Raw genomic sequence first — 14,466 nt, forward strand, 5'->3', positions numbered from 1 at the left:
TTAGCCTGTTCTCAAGTATGCTTGCATAAATACCTGGTAGTAAGTAATTCCTCTACATATCTCAAATTCAGTTTTAAGCACTGTTTTACAATAAAGCTATATGAGCTCTACTCAAATTATTCAGGATTTGACCTTCTGAATTATATAGTGTAGCCAACTGTACAAAAATACTTATATTTGATCATTCATGGTTGAATATCATCTATTCCAATTGCTTTTCCATTCATATTTAAGATTTCTGACAGCTTTTTAACTCTAACAGTGAAAGGTATTCATAACTACACTCCTCTGAGATATTTGCTAACATCATTCTATTTTCTATCACTGCTTATGTCATTTTTTTTTTCTCCAAATTACTCTATATATCCAAAATATTCTTACTTTCAGTAAGTATGTCACCTTGATCATCTTAATTCCTTTTTCTTCCATTTCTATGAAATTTAAAAAGCCACTGCAACATTTTGCAACCTTCATGATGTACCCTATCTTCTATACTCTTACCAAGGATTCCTGTGACACTTGTTTAGCTACACACACACACAGTTTTCTTATATTTTTCTAAGAGTGTTGCTTTCCAAGACTGCCTCTTTAATTTCTTACATCACAGCCATGAAGTTCTCATGTTTTTATCCTTGCAAACAACTTCATGTTCTTCCTGCCTGAATCACCTAATGTTTTCTTCAAATACTGTCACTGAAACAATATTAAAGCTTGGGTTTTGCTTCCAATAATATTTGTAAGTCTACCTTTCATCTCTAAAAGCTGCTTGACAGATTCTTTTTAAAACTTCAAGGTGATTACTTCCTATTTCAATTCCTCTTATAATCTCATATCCTGAATCTGTCAGAAGATATCACTATCAACAATTAATAAGCCTTAATTGGAATTAAGGCTTATTAATTGTTGATAGTGGAACACAGTATTAGTATATATTTATATCTATATAAATATATACTAATACCATGTATTAGTAATGTCGAGTCCATGCTATGGACCTCAGATGGTACTTATTATTAGCTTGCTGTTTCCTCTAAATATTTCCAAAACATTTTAGTTATCTAGGATTCATTTCCTACTCTTGTGGATAGGTATCCAAATAAGAACTGTTTTCCTTTTTTATATATATGCTACTCACTGTAATGATATGAAAAATTCCTCTATTTCTTCCCAACTAGAACCTCCTTTAAGACCATAGATACAAGTCCACTGATCATCCCCATTTTGAAATGTTCTTACTTCACTTTACTTGAAACTGCCTGCTATTTAATAAGCCTATCTTCATGTTTAGTGTTTGAATGCTGTTATACCTCATTTTTTAAAAGTATTTTGCCTTTTTACAGCCTCTGTAGCTCAGAGTTAGTTTCAATAAAGCCTTATGGCTGGAAGAGGATTCAAATTCTGTCTAGAACATGAATGAACATGAAGAACCTTTATCACCACTCACAAAATGTAAGCATAGGGTGCTATGAAGGATAATATGCAAAGGCCGCAAATTAATTCATTGGCTGATACATTGAATGTGGTGTTCCAGGATTCAACCAGAACAGGAATCTGCATAAAAAAACATTTAGAACCGAGACTCACAACATGGGTTTCCATGATAAGACTGCAATATGCAAGCACCACATTACTTGAACCAGCATGCAGCATCACCTTCAGTAGTGCAAAGGGTGTGTACAGTGTGACGTGGAAGCTTGGAAATCTGTGATGAATCAAGCTATACTCTCTATCGAACTGATTTACAGGTATGGGTGTGTGGATACCCAGTGAATGTCTCTTATCAGAGTGCGTAACCCCAACTATGAAATTTGAAGGTGACAGTGTAATGGTATGGTCCGTTTTTCCTAGTTTGACCATTGAACTCTGGTGCCATGAACATTGAATGCTGAGAAGTATCTGATCATTTTGGACAATGCAATGCTTCCTACTTTGTGGCATTTCTATGAAACTGACTTGTCTCTTTCAGCAAGACAATACATAAGGCAAGTTTTCCTAGTTTGACCATTGAACTCTGGTGCCATGAACATTGAATGCTGAGAAGTATCTGATCATTTTGGACAATGCAATGCTTCCTACTTTGTGGCATTTCTATGAAACTGACTTGTCTCTTTCAGCAAGACAATCCAGTTCATCCCACATCTATGGGATGAACTGGAGCATTGGGCAAGGCACATCTGCCCCACAACAGTCCAGGACCTCATTACATATCTACAGGAAGAATGGTCCAAAATTCCCATTGACTGCTATCATACGCTTGTGGAAAGTATGCCCTGTAGTGTGGAAAGTATGCCCTGTAGGATTGCTGCAGTGAAAGGAGTTCCTACATGTTGTTAAGATGGGCACCATGGCTGCTTGTTCCTCACACTATGGTGTCTGTTGATTTCTTTCCAAGCAGTGTGTGTGTGTGTGTATACACACACACACACACACACACACACACATATATATATATATATATATATAAAAGACCAACTGCCTTATCTTAAAATTATAGTTCCAAAAACCAAAAATACTTGGCAGGGCATGGATCTTAGAGTTAGTCTAAGATCCATACTAGTCATTATTATTTCATATTTTCTTTTCCAAGTCTTCTTCATTACATCAAAGGATATGTTGTAATTATTCTGCTTGCTAAGTCCACCATTTCTGTCTGACTAGGTTCCCTTCCAAAAAGAGTTAGGGAGATGTTAAACTTGGAGGATCACTGTCTGGCATGTCATATCATAATATTCTATCATTATATTTATCTTGGATTTAAACTGCTATAAATTTGGTTGGCTGTCCTAAATTTTCAATCCATTCTCATTTGCTCAATGTTTGGTTGCATACTGTATCAGCAGCAGCCCTAATGAGTTCTCTACTTTCTTTAAAGGCTAAGTGAAGATTTCCTCTGAGTTATCTAGCTTTGGCCATTAAATGACTTATGAGAGATATATAACTGACAGACATACCAGACAGCATGTTCTCTGACCAGTTTATTCTGTAGTATGAAAAACCTCATTTTCCACATGGAAAAAGAACGCATTGAAAAATTCTGTTAACTCACAGGAAACCAACTTTCTCACCTTTAAAAAAAAAAAAAAAAAAAGGACTAATGAACACCATTGTTACCAAATGAGATTTGTATATGGTTTTTTCAAGACTCCATTTTCTGAGAAGTATGTTCTCTGTAAAACTTCAAGAGGGGGGGGGGGAGTTGATCTGTTAATTTGCTTTTGGTATTTATGAAATTTCAGAGAATCGCACAGAATTTAAAAGAAACTTTTGTAAACATAGTGAAAAATAGCTTTACTCTTGAGAATAAAAACTTTAAATATCATAAAATCATAATGCTTACATCTTTGCACCCTCTGCTACTACTGCAGCATATGTAATTGAGGAATCACTATCAATCCGAACTTCACCTAAAAGAATTTATTTTTAAATATATATATATATTTAAACAAAAAAGTAATAAGGACTAATTCCAAAGTAATACACAAATTTTTATATTCATTTTTTTTAAAAATAAACACTATTAGAATTTCTTCAACAGTCTTCCACCTTTTCAGTAATCAAAGTATCTTCTTGTAAAATTTTGGATGCCCACTAGCAAGTGATTTTTGTCATGGCCCGAACCACACTGATTGAGTGGAAATGTTTGTGGTCTTGACATTTTTATACTTGTTTACTTATAATACAGTTTGATATTGATCAGAGGTGAATTTTCAATTGCAAAGATTTCCACCTCTATTGCAAGGACTATAAAAAATATCAAATTTTCATTATTCAAAGGAGGCTAAATTAAAATCAAAAACAGATTAGCACACGTGTGACACACTAACCCATTATTAGCTTATATACTCCAAAACTGGAAACTAAAAAATTATACAAGATCCTAAATAACAAATTTAATTAAATTCCATCCAGCCAGTTCAAACATTATGCCAAATTTTGCTTGATAAAAATTACTACAATTAAAGCTAATATTCCCGAAGCATTAGTGATATGCTTTTCCCTATATGCTTCTGTAAATCTGAATTGCCTCAAGAAGTTCTATGATTCCAAATACCAAATATGAATAAAATCCATCCAGACTATTTTCAAAGGACAAAAATAATAACAAAATGCAATCAACCCAGTGTGAGAATCAACTTTTCATTTCCCATTCAAAATCCATGTTTCATCTATGGTACCAATTCTGTTCAAAAAGTTTACGTAATTTCAGTTTCATAACATGCATTTCTGCAATATCCTCTTAAAAGCTGCTTGCTGATCTTCTATCAGCTTGTATAAGATCCATGTGGCAGCAATTTTTTTATTTTTCTTCAAAATTTCATCAGAATTATGAAAACAGATGTAGGTTAATGCCTGCTTCATTTGTTTCACCATATTTTGTGCTGATCTTTTTCCATGAAATGGAAAAAGATTTTTTTCCCAAAAGTTTGATGTATAAATACTAGTCATTGTGCAATATGACTTGAGTCAAATGCTTTCTTCACTTTGAAGGATTAGGAACAAGAACACTAGAAACAGAAAAATGAACAAAATTTTTACTGAAGGTTTGGCTTACAACTGATGTGAAGGTAGAAACTATTATATCATCCACTGGCCACATTATGTGCAGAACTTTTGAAATGACCATCACAGGCACTATTCTGTACTATAGGTGATGTATAAATCTCTAAACAAGATTAGATTTCCCTTTTTGAGTGACACACACACATGGACTATTTCCAAAAAATAAAAAAATATTATATCCAAAGCTTCCTTAGTTTAAAAAACAGGTTTGCACAAGATTTCATACTGTATAGCTCCCTACACAAATTCCAAATCTGTCCAATCTTAGAATACATTTCTCACATTTTCATGGATGTGGTCATAACTAGGTAAACAATTCACAATTTCTATTAATATGCACAAAAATTACCTAAATTGTTGTTTATGTTGCTATTATACTGATATACTTTTCTAGTATGCTTTTAATAATAAAAACTGCTGAAATGTTTCAAAATGCCAAACTCTGTATGTACTCATGAGTGTAATGTGATTTTTCTTCTAGTAATTTGACATAAGATGCAAATCTGAAGATCTGTTATTTCAGATCTTCAGATTTGAAGATCTGAAAACACTATCCAGGTATAAACGTGTTCTTTGTACTGGATATTTTTTTGTATTAACTTTGAGTTAGATTTTTTTTTTTTTTTAGTATATTCCTTTGTAAAAGAATAATCCCAGTAGTGCACATATGATGGTATGCAGAAATAAGGATGGGCTGGCAATTCTAAAAATGCTAACCAAATTGTGTTCTATAATTTCTTAACCCAAAAACAAACATGATGGTATAATACAACCAAATGTTATATCAGCTAGAGTGTAGCTCAGATCATCAAGTTCCATCTGCTGTTGTTGTCAGGGAATCAGAAAAAGTGAAACGTCAACTGCAGAAACAAACTCAACATCAGCAGAATTGAAGATAGGTACCATTAACATAACAAGTATTAAAGGAAAAGAAGTTGAACTGGCAAAAGAAATAAAGACATACTATGTGAACAAATTATGTTACTGAGATGAAGATTGAAACACGTAAAATCCTGCTAAATAATAAATACAGGATGTTATGTTCAGGAATAGCAATCATGGAAAGGAAGCAGCAGTGATAGCATCAAGACTAAGCACAAACTTCTTGACTGGCAGACAATTAGGGAACCAGGTCGAACAGTGAAAAATCAGACTAGAACGAGTTCCAACTCAACACCTGGAAGAAGAAGAAGAAGAATAAACCCAATGTCAGAAGAACTGAAGATAGGAACAATCAAATATAAAGAGTATTAATGGAAAGGAAATCAAGCTTGCAGAAGAATTGGAAAAGTACAATATGGACATAATTGACATTAGTGAAACAAAGAAGACAAAAACAGGTGAGATCTCATCTCATCTTCCTTTTTCCCTCTTTTACCTTGCGGTGTCAAGGGTTTATTATTAATCGTCGGATCTCAAACCGTTCAGAGGTATCGAGTTCTCAAGGCCAGTTTGCCTGCTTTGTGGGATGAAAAACTCCAGGATAAACAGGAGAAAAACCCTATTGTCCATGCCCAAGACCGGCTAACTTGGCTATTAGGAAGATCCTTCAGCTCCTCATGTCACCAACAGGAATCGAACCTAGGACACTCCTTCCCCAGTCATATGGTTGCGAAGCACACAGACACTAGGCTAACAGTGAGATCTTATTAAATAATAAATATAGGATGTTATATTCATACAATAATGATCAAGGAAAGGAAGGAGAAGTGATAACATTCAAATATGGAGATAAACTTCTTGATTGGAAGACAATTTCAAGTAGAATGATATGAGCAAACTTCACAATGGGAAAATGGACAATGAAACTTGTTTGTGCCTCTGGTCCGAGAGAAGGTTCTTCTAAGGAAGAAGTGGAAGATTTTTTGAGTCATTAGAAGAGACAGCACACATAAAGAAAAAAAAAGTAGTCCTTTTTAGAGATCTAAACAGGTGAGTAGGAAATTAATTCTACCACACATATAGGAACATTTTGAGACAATTTGAAGAAAAGGGCAAAGCTACTAATAATGGTAAGTATTTGCTGGATTTCTGCTCAGAACATGAACTAGTCACTATTAACACCATGCTCCAATATAAAGATGTGCACAAGTTCACATGAAGAAAAGAAGAAGAAGACAAGAAATAAGAAAAGTCTAATTGACTATGAAATGTTGATAGTGATATCTTCATGCTGGTTCAAGATACAAGAGAACAGAGGATTTGAAATTGGAAGTAACCATTACTTAGTGTTAAGCAAGATAAAAATGGATATCATTGAAAAGACCAGTAGGTAAAAAAGTTTTAAAAAGAATTAAAGTTGAGCAGAACTATAGACTTGACTATACAAACATTATTAAAGAAAATTTGAAGCAGTTTGAAAACAAGAACTAAACCTTGGAGTCTCGGTGGCAAACTCTGAAGCTTGATTGATTCAGCTAGGGAAATATGTGGTGAAGTTGTCTGTAAGGATAGAAAAATAACACCATAGTAGACACAAGAAGATAGAGAACCAGTTCTGGAAAATAAAGCATATGAGAAGTTCCTAGCAAATGAGTCAGCAGATATCCTAAAAGAATACAGAGAAAAATGTAGAGAGTTAAGATATATGTAAAAGTAGCTAAACAAAAGATATGGGAAGACTTTGGTAAGAATATAGAAAATAATAGCAGGAAGGAGGCAAAATGTTGTAGAGGCTACTGCCAAAGAAATAAGGAAAGTACTGTAAAAGGAATCAAAGATGATATCCTAGATACATGGAGTAATTATTTTGAAAGACTGTTAAACAAAACAAGCAGTGACAGAACCACACTAGAACATTTTCAAAAGGAAAGCAAGAGGAGTACATATCACTATTTAAGGTAGAAAAAGTCATCAAAAATTTGAAATGCAGAAAAGCAGCTTGTGTAGATGATATCTGACAAGAAATGCTCAAGTATGGAGGTATAAAAGTTCTGCAGTGGCTACACTGCATAATTTAGAGGTTCTGGTCAGAAAGTTGAATTCCCAATGATTGGAGTAGAGCTAAACAAAATAAAAGTTTCTGTAGGAAGCAAGAAACTGAAATTCAAGAAGTTTTGTCCAGTAAATGATGACTTATGATAATTGAAGGGAAGCTGTGCAGCTAGTGTTTGTCATGTTATTTGGAGTTGTGATGTGAAGAATATATTCATGTTTGCATAGATAGTTCCCATCTATAAAAAATGGAATAAAACTGAATGTGAGAATTACAGAGTAATCTCTACTAAGTGTCCCAGATAAGATTTATACAAGCATATTTGAAAAGAGGTTGAGAAACATTGTGATGAGGATATCTACTTCAGTTTTGAAGATCTGGAAAAGGCATACAACAAGATAACCAGAGAAAAGCTTTTCAAAATACCACAATTATATGGGGTAAACGGAGCTTTATACAGAGCAATTTATGAACTATATTTAAGTTGTAAGTCAGCAGTTAAAATTGATGGAAATACAGGAAGATGGTTTGATGTAAAATCAGGGATAACACAAGAATGCACATCCACTCTTATTCATCCTCTATATGGATTGCATAATGAAAGAAAGTGGCACCAGCCTCATATTAGAATTGGAGATGTCAAATTTAGCTCTTGGCTTTATGCAGATAATGTACTCCTACACACATCCAATGCAAGTTGCCAGGATTCTCTAACTAAATTGAATAACAGCTGTAACAAATAAAGCATGAAAATCAGCAATAAAAAGACCAAAACTATGAAAATAGGCAAAAACATTTAACACATCAAAATTAACTACATTCTGAATAGAGAGACTATAGAACAAGTAAAATATATCAGGTATATAGGCACAGTTTTTAGTAAAGATTGCAAGTTATATCTGGAAATAGATATCAGAATAAGCAAAGCTGGTATGATGGGTAGCCAGCTGAATAAATTTATATGGAATATAACAAAAATTAGCCAAAACATCAAACTAGCAGTATACAAGACCGCATATTCAAACCAGTTTTAACTTATGGATCTGAGAGTTGAATTAGAAATAAAGGACTCAATCAAAGACTAGAGACACAGATGAGGATTCTGAGAAAATTAGGGGAGTGAACAGGTGGCATAAATGGCAGATCATATTAAATATTGAAAATATCAGAAAGGAAGTTGGCACTGTTAGCATTCACGAATGTCTAAGCAGAGCTAATCTAAGGTACTTATATAGAATGGTATATGGTACTTATATAGAATGGATGAGGAAAGGTTAGCAAACAGTTTGATGCCAAGATAGCAGGAACAAGATCCAGAGGAAGACCAAGGTCTAGGTGGATTGATTCAGTCAGAAGTGCCTTCGAAACAAAATGTTAAATATGATGACATTAGAGTGCTAACAAGTAATAGACAAATTTGGAAGAAAATTATGGATAGGAGACATAACAACATAAACTTAATCATGTAGCATGAAATCCCTTGAATGTACATATCAGAAAATTGATGATGATGATGAGTTAAACCACTTCGGAGGTTCATGTGTGAGGGAGCAAGTGAAAAAACTACCCCCCCCCAACACACACATATATATAATACTCTGCATCTTAACCTTACCTACCAAATTTCAAAACCTTCCATTTTGCAACATTAAACTTCTAGCTCCACTTACCCACCTACCATATAATCTACTGGACATTCAGTATCAATATCACTAATGGATAATTTTTGGAAATTTTTTTTTTTGAAAACATTACAAAAAATAAAACTTATTTTTGCTTCAGCAATTCTACTACATGTCCTGATGTACTGTGCCCAAAGATAAATGAAGTTACAGGAAAGTTTATCACTAGACCAACAATATTTTTGGGCCTGGCTCCCACTGAGGAGACCTCAATAAAGGTCGAAACTAGTCTGGGTAGTGGCCTTTCCCTTAATGCATAACATTAGACATATCCGCAAGGAGATGTGTTTTGCATTATAGGAGATACTGAGATAGGAGTGTTGGTATCTTCTTGCTCCACCTTTGCAACGAGTTGTCCTGGTGTTGTACCACCTTACCCCAGTCCTGAAGATACTTTCAGGCGTAAACTTTGTTTGCTCACACTTGGATAAAGGATTAAACTAATTTTATTATAGGCCAACAATAGTAAATAAGTTGAATGGCAGAAGTGAAAAAATTATGGAAAGTGTATGTGGAAGATTTGTTCAAGAAAGAGATTAACATCAAATTTGAAAGGAAGAATTTGTTGAGTAACCTATTATAATGAAAAAGTGTAAAAATATGGATAATGAACAGCTGCCAAAAAGAAAATCTCCTAGAGCTGATGGAGTGTCAGTTCAATTGTTGAGAGCAGCTGGGAACAAAGTAGTGAAAACTGAAATCTGTCAACAAATTTGGAAGTAAATATACTCACTAGAGGCTGAAAAACATCAGTATTCATCCCAATTCCAAAAATGTCAAAAGTTCTGTAATGAGAATTACAGAATCATTGCTTTAATTTCACATGATGACAAGTACAGTTATGTTGAAAGTAATCCAAAAAAAAAAGAAAAAAAAAGCTATAATCATATGTGAATAAAAAAATATCGAAAGAACAAGTGGGCTTTAAAAGAGGTAGAGGAATTAGAGACCAGATAGTGAACATGAGACAGATTATGGAAAGAACAAGAGTATTTTGAAAGGAAGTATTCATCTGTTTTATTGATTATAAGCAAGCATCTGACTGTGGAATGTGATGAGAGTAACAGGAATACCTGAGCATCTAATTTTTTTTAATCTGGAAACTGAATAACAACCAAGAAGTTTAAGTAGTAAAAGTAGTCTTTGGAAAAAAATTTTCAATAGAAAAGGAGATGCAGCAGGTGTGTATATCTTTTCAATATTTGTAGTGAATATATCATGAGAATGTCTGATTTAGATAAAGACCCAACAGAAATTAAAACTGAAAGCAGAAAAATAAATAATTTAAGATAAGCAGGTAATACAACCTCATGGGAGAAACTACGGAAGATGTGGAGCATTTTATTCTGTTAGTTAAGAGGGGAAAGCAAAAAAAGCCAGACTTAATTTAAAAACATCGGTAAAACAAAAGTAATGGCTTCTGGCAATTTGAACGAATTTAGGACTGAGAAGAACACATTTGGATGTTGAAAGTCATGATTTACTGGGGTCTAGAATAAGAAATGATGGTGTCAATGAGAAGATGAAATTAAAAGAGACACAGCTATAGGGGAAAAAGTTATGTTAAACTTGACAAAAATTATGAAAGACAGATGTTAGTAAAGCCATGAAAGTTAAGAATTGTTAAAGCAATAGTATTTTATAATAATGTTTGGATGTGAAAGCTGAACTATTGAGAAGAAAGACAGAAAGCAAACTGATTTGCCTAAATTATAGGCATGGAGGGGTCTATTAAGAATCCCAATAGTAGGACTGCAAGATGGAATAAACAGAAGCTACTGTGCTTTGGACACATATTATGAAAGCAGATGAATAACTTGAAAAGGCCATTATGTTGAGGAAGACTGAGGGCATGAGAAGACATCAAAAGAGTTGGATGGATAACATAAAGAAAATTACCAATACAAATTTATAACTGCTGAAAGAAGAGATGAGAAACCAAGTAAGATGAAGAGTTTATGTTCACAAGATCACTAAAAGTCAGAAACTAGATGGTATATAATAACAGTAACGACAGAATACAGAAAATTATATAGATATCAGAGCTAGGTAAGCCTAAGAAAAATAGAACTTCAGCAATATGTAGATTTTACAGTCAACCATCACTAAGACAAATGCTAGTATAACAAATACATTCACCATAACAAACTACTATAAAGTCCTGATCAAAGACCATTGGATAGAATATTATGTTCAAAGAATTCACTATAGCAAATTATCCATTATAACAATTCCTCTGATCTACAAGTACTCTATAGTAAAAGTTAACTGCATGCTTTCAAAAATGTATAGCACAGCTACAACTGTAAGTAGGTGCTAATCTTTATGCAACAAAAGTAAAATTTACTCAATGGAACACATGTGCTTTTTTTTTTATGAAACATTTGCAAGTTTATTGATTCAACTTTACCAGTTACTATCATGTCAATGAAACAATGCATTTGTAATAGCAAAGAAGTTTCCAAACAATTTCAAGCTTTTAAAAAAATTAGGTTTCTATAAAAATATAAAAAAAAAGAAAAAGAAAAACTAGACAGATGTCTTATGAATTAATTCATTAGAACATTACTTACCACCTGACACTGACATATTCCCCCTCTACAGTGATCTATTACCTGTATACCTGATGCATCAAGTTGCTCTTTACATTCACATAATGCACACTACACTTTTTCCAGTGCTATTCAAATATATCTAGGTAAATCTCATTTCATTTCATTTGTCCACATATGTATCTATTCAACTTTTCTACATGCTTTTATTTACTTCTAACCATATCTTTGGATCATACTTATCACAAAGAATAGTGCGGCTTTATCAATGAAAGGATTTTGTCACATGAAATTAAATATAAATATTCTTTTATGGTGATTTTTAAGAGAGTTTTGAAATGGTGATACTTGACATTACCTGACAAGTATATAAATTTGAACTAAATGTTTAATTAAATACATATGCATGTTCATGCATGCATACACACATGTAAATGAAATGCAAAAATTTTATCAGCAGTGACTACTTTTAAAAAATACAAACCGTAATCTTATTAAATACAGAAAAGGAATATGCTTTAATATTCAATACTGACCATGTGGAAACTCGCTTCCATCTTACCGTATAATAATGACATTTTTATGACCAATCACAGAGCTGTAAATAGTAGCAATGTGAAATATAAATTTCCAGGACAAAAATAATCTTTTCCCTTAACACTTCTTATTGTCTATATTTGCTGCATTATTTCATAACACCGGCCTGGCTGGCCGAGTGGTTAGCATATCTGCTTCCCAGCCAACAGGCTGTGGGTTCGAATCCCACATAGGCATGGATGTTTGTTATGTCCTCTCCCAATATGGACTGGGTCACCATGGGAGCAGTAGACCCAAAACCTCCCATAATGGGAGAGGCCTTCACCCTATAGTGGGTAGAAAAATAGGTAAGGGGAAAAAAAAAAAAAAAACCACTTAAAATATTTGATTATAATTATTAAAACCTTAAATATTAAACACACACACAATGACAAGTCAATGCACTTGAATTTACATATTTACACATACCTCCTCTATATTTGGAGTCTCCAGAAGATCCACTGCCACTACTTTCCAGCGTAATATGCTTCAGCACGTACTCTTCTAGTGATTCGTGGTCAACACCAATGCCCACAACCGCAGTGTTTTGACTACTAAAGTGTTTTTTCACATAGTCCTTGAGCTGAATGAATGCACAATAAATGAACTTATCATATTTGTTACAAATTAATTTCATATTAATTTACAATTAAGATACAACACTAACATATGGCTCACAGACCTACAGTGTAGGGTGTTGTGATTTTTAAAATATATGCCCAAGTAGCTAAGATTATGAGGTGAGAACAACATCTGTTAACTGTATTTCCTGGTCAGTTTGTTTTATCCAAGAGTAAAATCCAGCGTCTGGAAGGGAAATCTTACCATCTACAGCCAAAACAAGTTAGCATCTCCACGCTCAAATCAACAGGCTTCAAGTTCAAATCTCACTGTAACATGGAATTTGTTAACATCTCATGCAATGTAAATGATTTTCATTAACCAGCATGAGATCACAACCCTACAAGGTAAAATGCTGAAGTGAATCCAGGTCTCTCTGAACAAAAGACACATTTTCGTAACTTCAGAGGCACTTAGCAGAAAAGAATGAGGGCATTCATCATCATCAAATTCCAGAAATGTACCCTCATGTGGGATATTCACCTCAAGATCCACCTAGATCTTGGTCTTCCTCTGGATCTTTTTCCTGCCAGACTAGGAAAGAGTACTTATTTTGCTAATCGTTCCTCTCCCATTCTGTTTAAGTGACCATACCACCTGAGAAAAGCTCTGCTAACACATGCCTAAATACTAACATCCTCATTCTCATTTTTAATATGATATTGCTGTCATTTGTTCACTTCCTTAATCTTTCTCAGAACTATCAAATCCATAGCCTCCAGCCTTCAGTCAAGTGTTTTATTTCTAAGCAAGTTCTCACATCGATAGATTAAAATTGGTTTGAACACAGACTTGCATATAGCTAATTTAGCGTTTTCACTAATTTCTATCTTATTTCATATAAATTTATTTAGTTGAATTCTTACCATATCTTCTTCTTCTTCATGTAGCTTCCTTAGTGAGAGGGTGCAGCACCATGTCCTTCCAGTTCTCTCTGTTGGTGGCTTTCCTTTTTGTTTCTGCATCCATGTGATCCTGTCCATGATCTTATATCTTCAAGCCATGTCCTTCGTTTTTTTGTCTCTTGATCCTTTTCCCAAAATTTTTCCTTCTAAAACTGTTAATATCCTCTGTCCTGCTGAACCTCTCAGTACATGTCCTACTAATCTCATCTTTCTCTGGATGATTTCCTGTAATAAAGATCTCTGTGTTCTCATTTGTCACATGTTCTGTCCATGGGATTTTCAGAGCTCTTCTATAGCACCATATTTCAAAGGCCATTACCTATTGCCTTACTCTCTTCTTGAATATCCAGGTCTCACTTCCATATGTGAAAATTGGCCACACTAAAGTTCTTATCATTCTTTTCTTTGTCTCGATACTCACAGAACTTCTGAGCAGATCTTTATTTTTCCAGAATGCACCTTTAGCTATGGCTGTTCTTATTTTTATTTCTTTATCTTGCTTTCCATCTGCAGTAAAGTAGGTGCCTAAATATTTGTATTCTGTTGTAGGTTCAATTTTCATCTTGTTTATGAATATTTTTGGCACGGATCTCCTTTCTTTTGAGATTTTCATAATTTTTTTTTTTTGCATTAAT

At 33.8% G+C, this 14,466-nt stretch overlaps 1 protein-coding gene across 1 annotated transcript in view; it reads right to left on the reverse strand.

The window, feature by feature from the left end:
- Positions 1–14,466, reverse strand: part of UQCR-C2 (Ubiquinol-cytochrome c reductase core protein 2) — a 153,180-nt gene that overhangs the window by 59,845 nt on the left and 78,869 nt on the right. Inside the window, exons 8-9 of the mRNA XM_090415644.1 lie at positions 12,735–12,888; positions 3,338–3,404 (exon numbers count right to left, since the gene is read on the reverse strand). Of these exons, the coding sequence (XP_090271770.1) occupies positions 3,338–3,404; positions 12,735–12,888 (221 nt within the window). The remainder of the gene's footprint in view (positions 1–3,337; positions 3,405–12,734; positions 12,889–14,466) is intronic.

This window comes from Typopeltis vanoorti, chromosome 3 (genome assembly GCF_054136105.1).
Source record: "Typopeltis vanoorti isolate ZY-2024b chromosome 3, IOZ_Tvanoo_1.0, whole genome shotgun sequence".
NCBI classification, from domain to species: domain Eukaryota; kingdom Metazoa; phylum Arthropoda; class Arachnida; order Uropygi; family Thelyphonidae; genus Typopeltis; species Typopeltis vanoorti.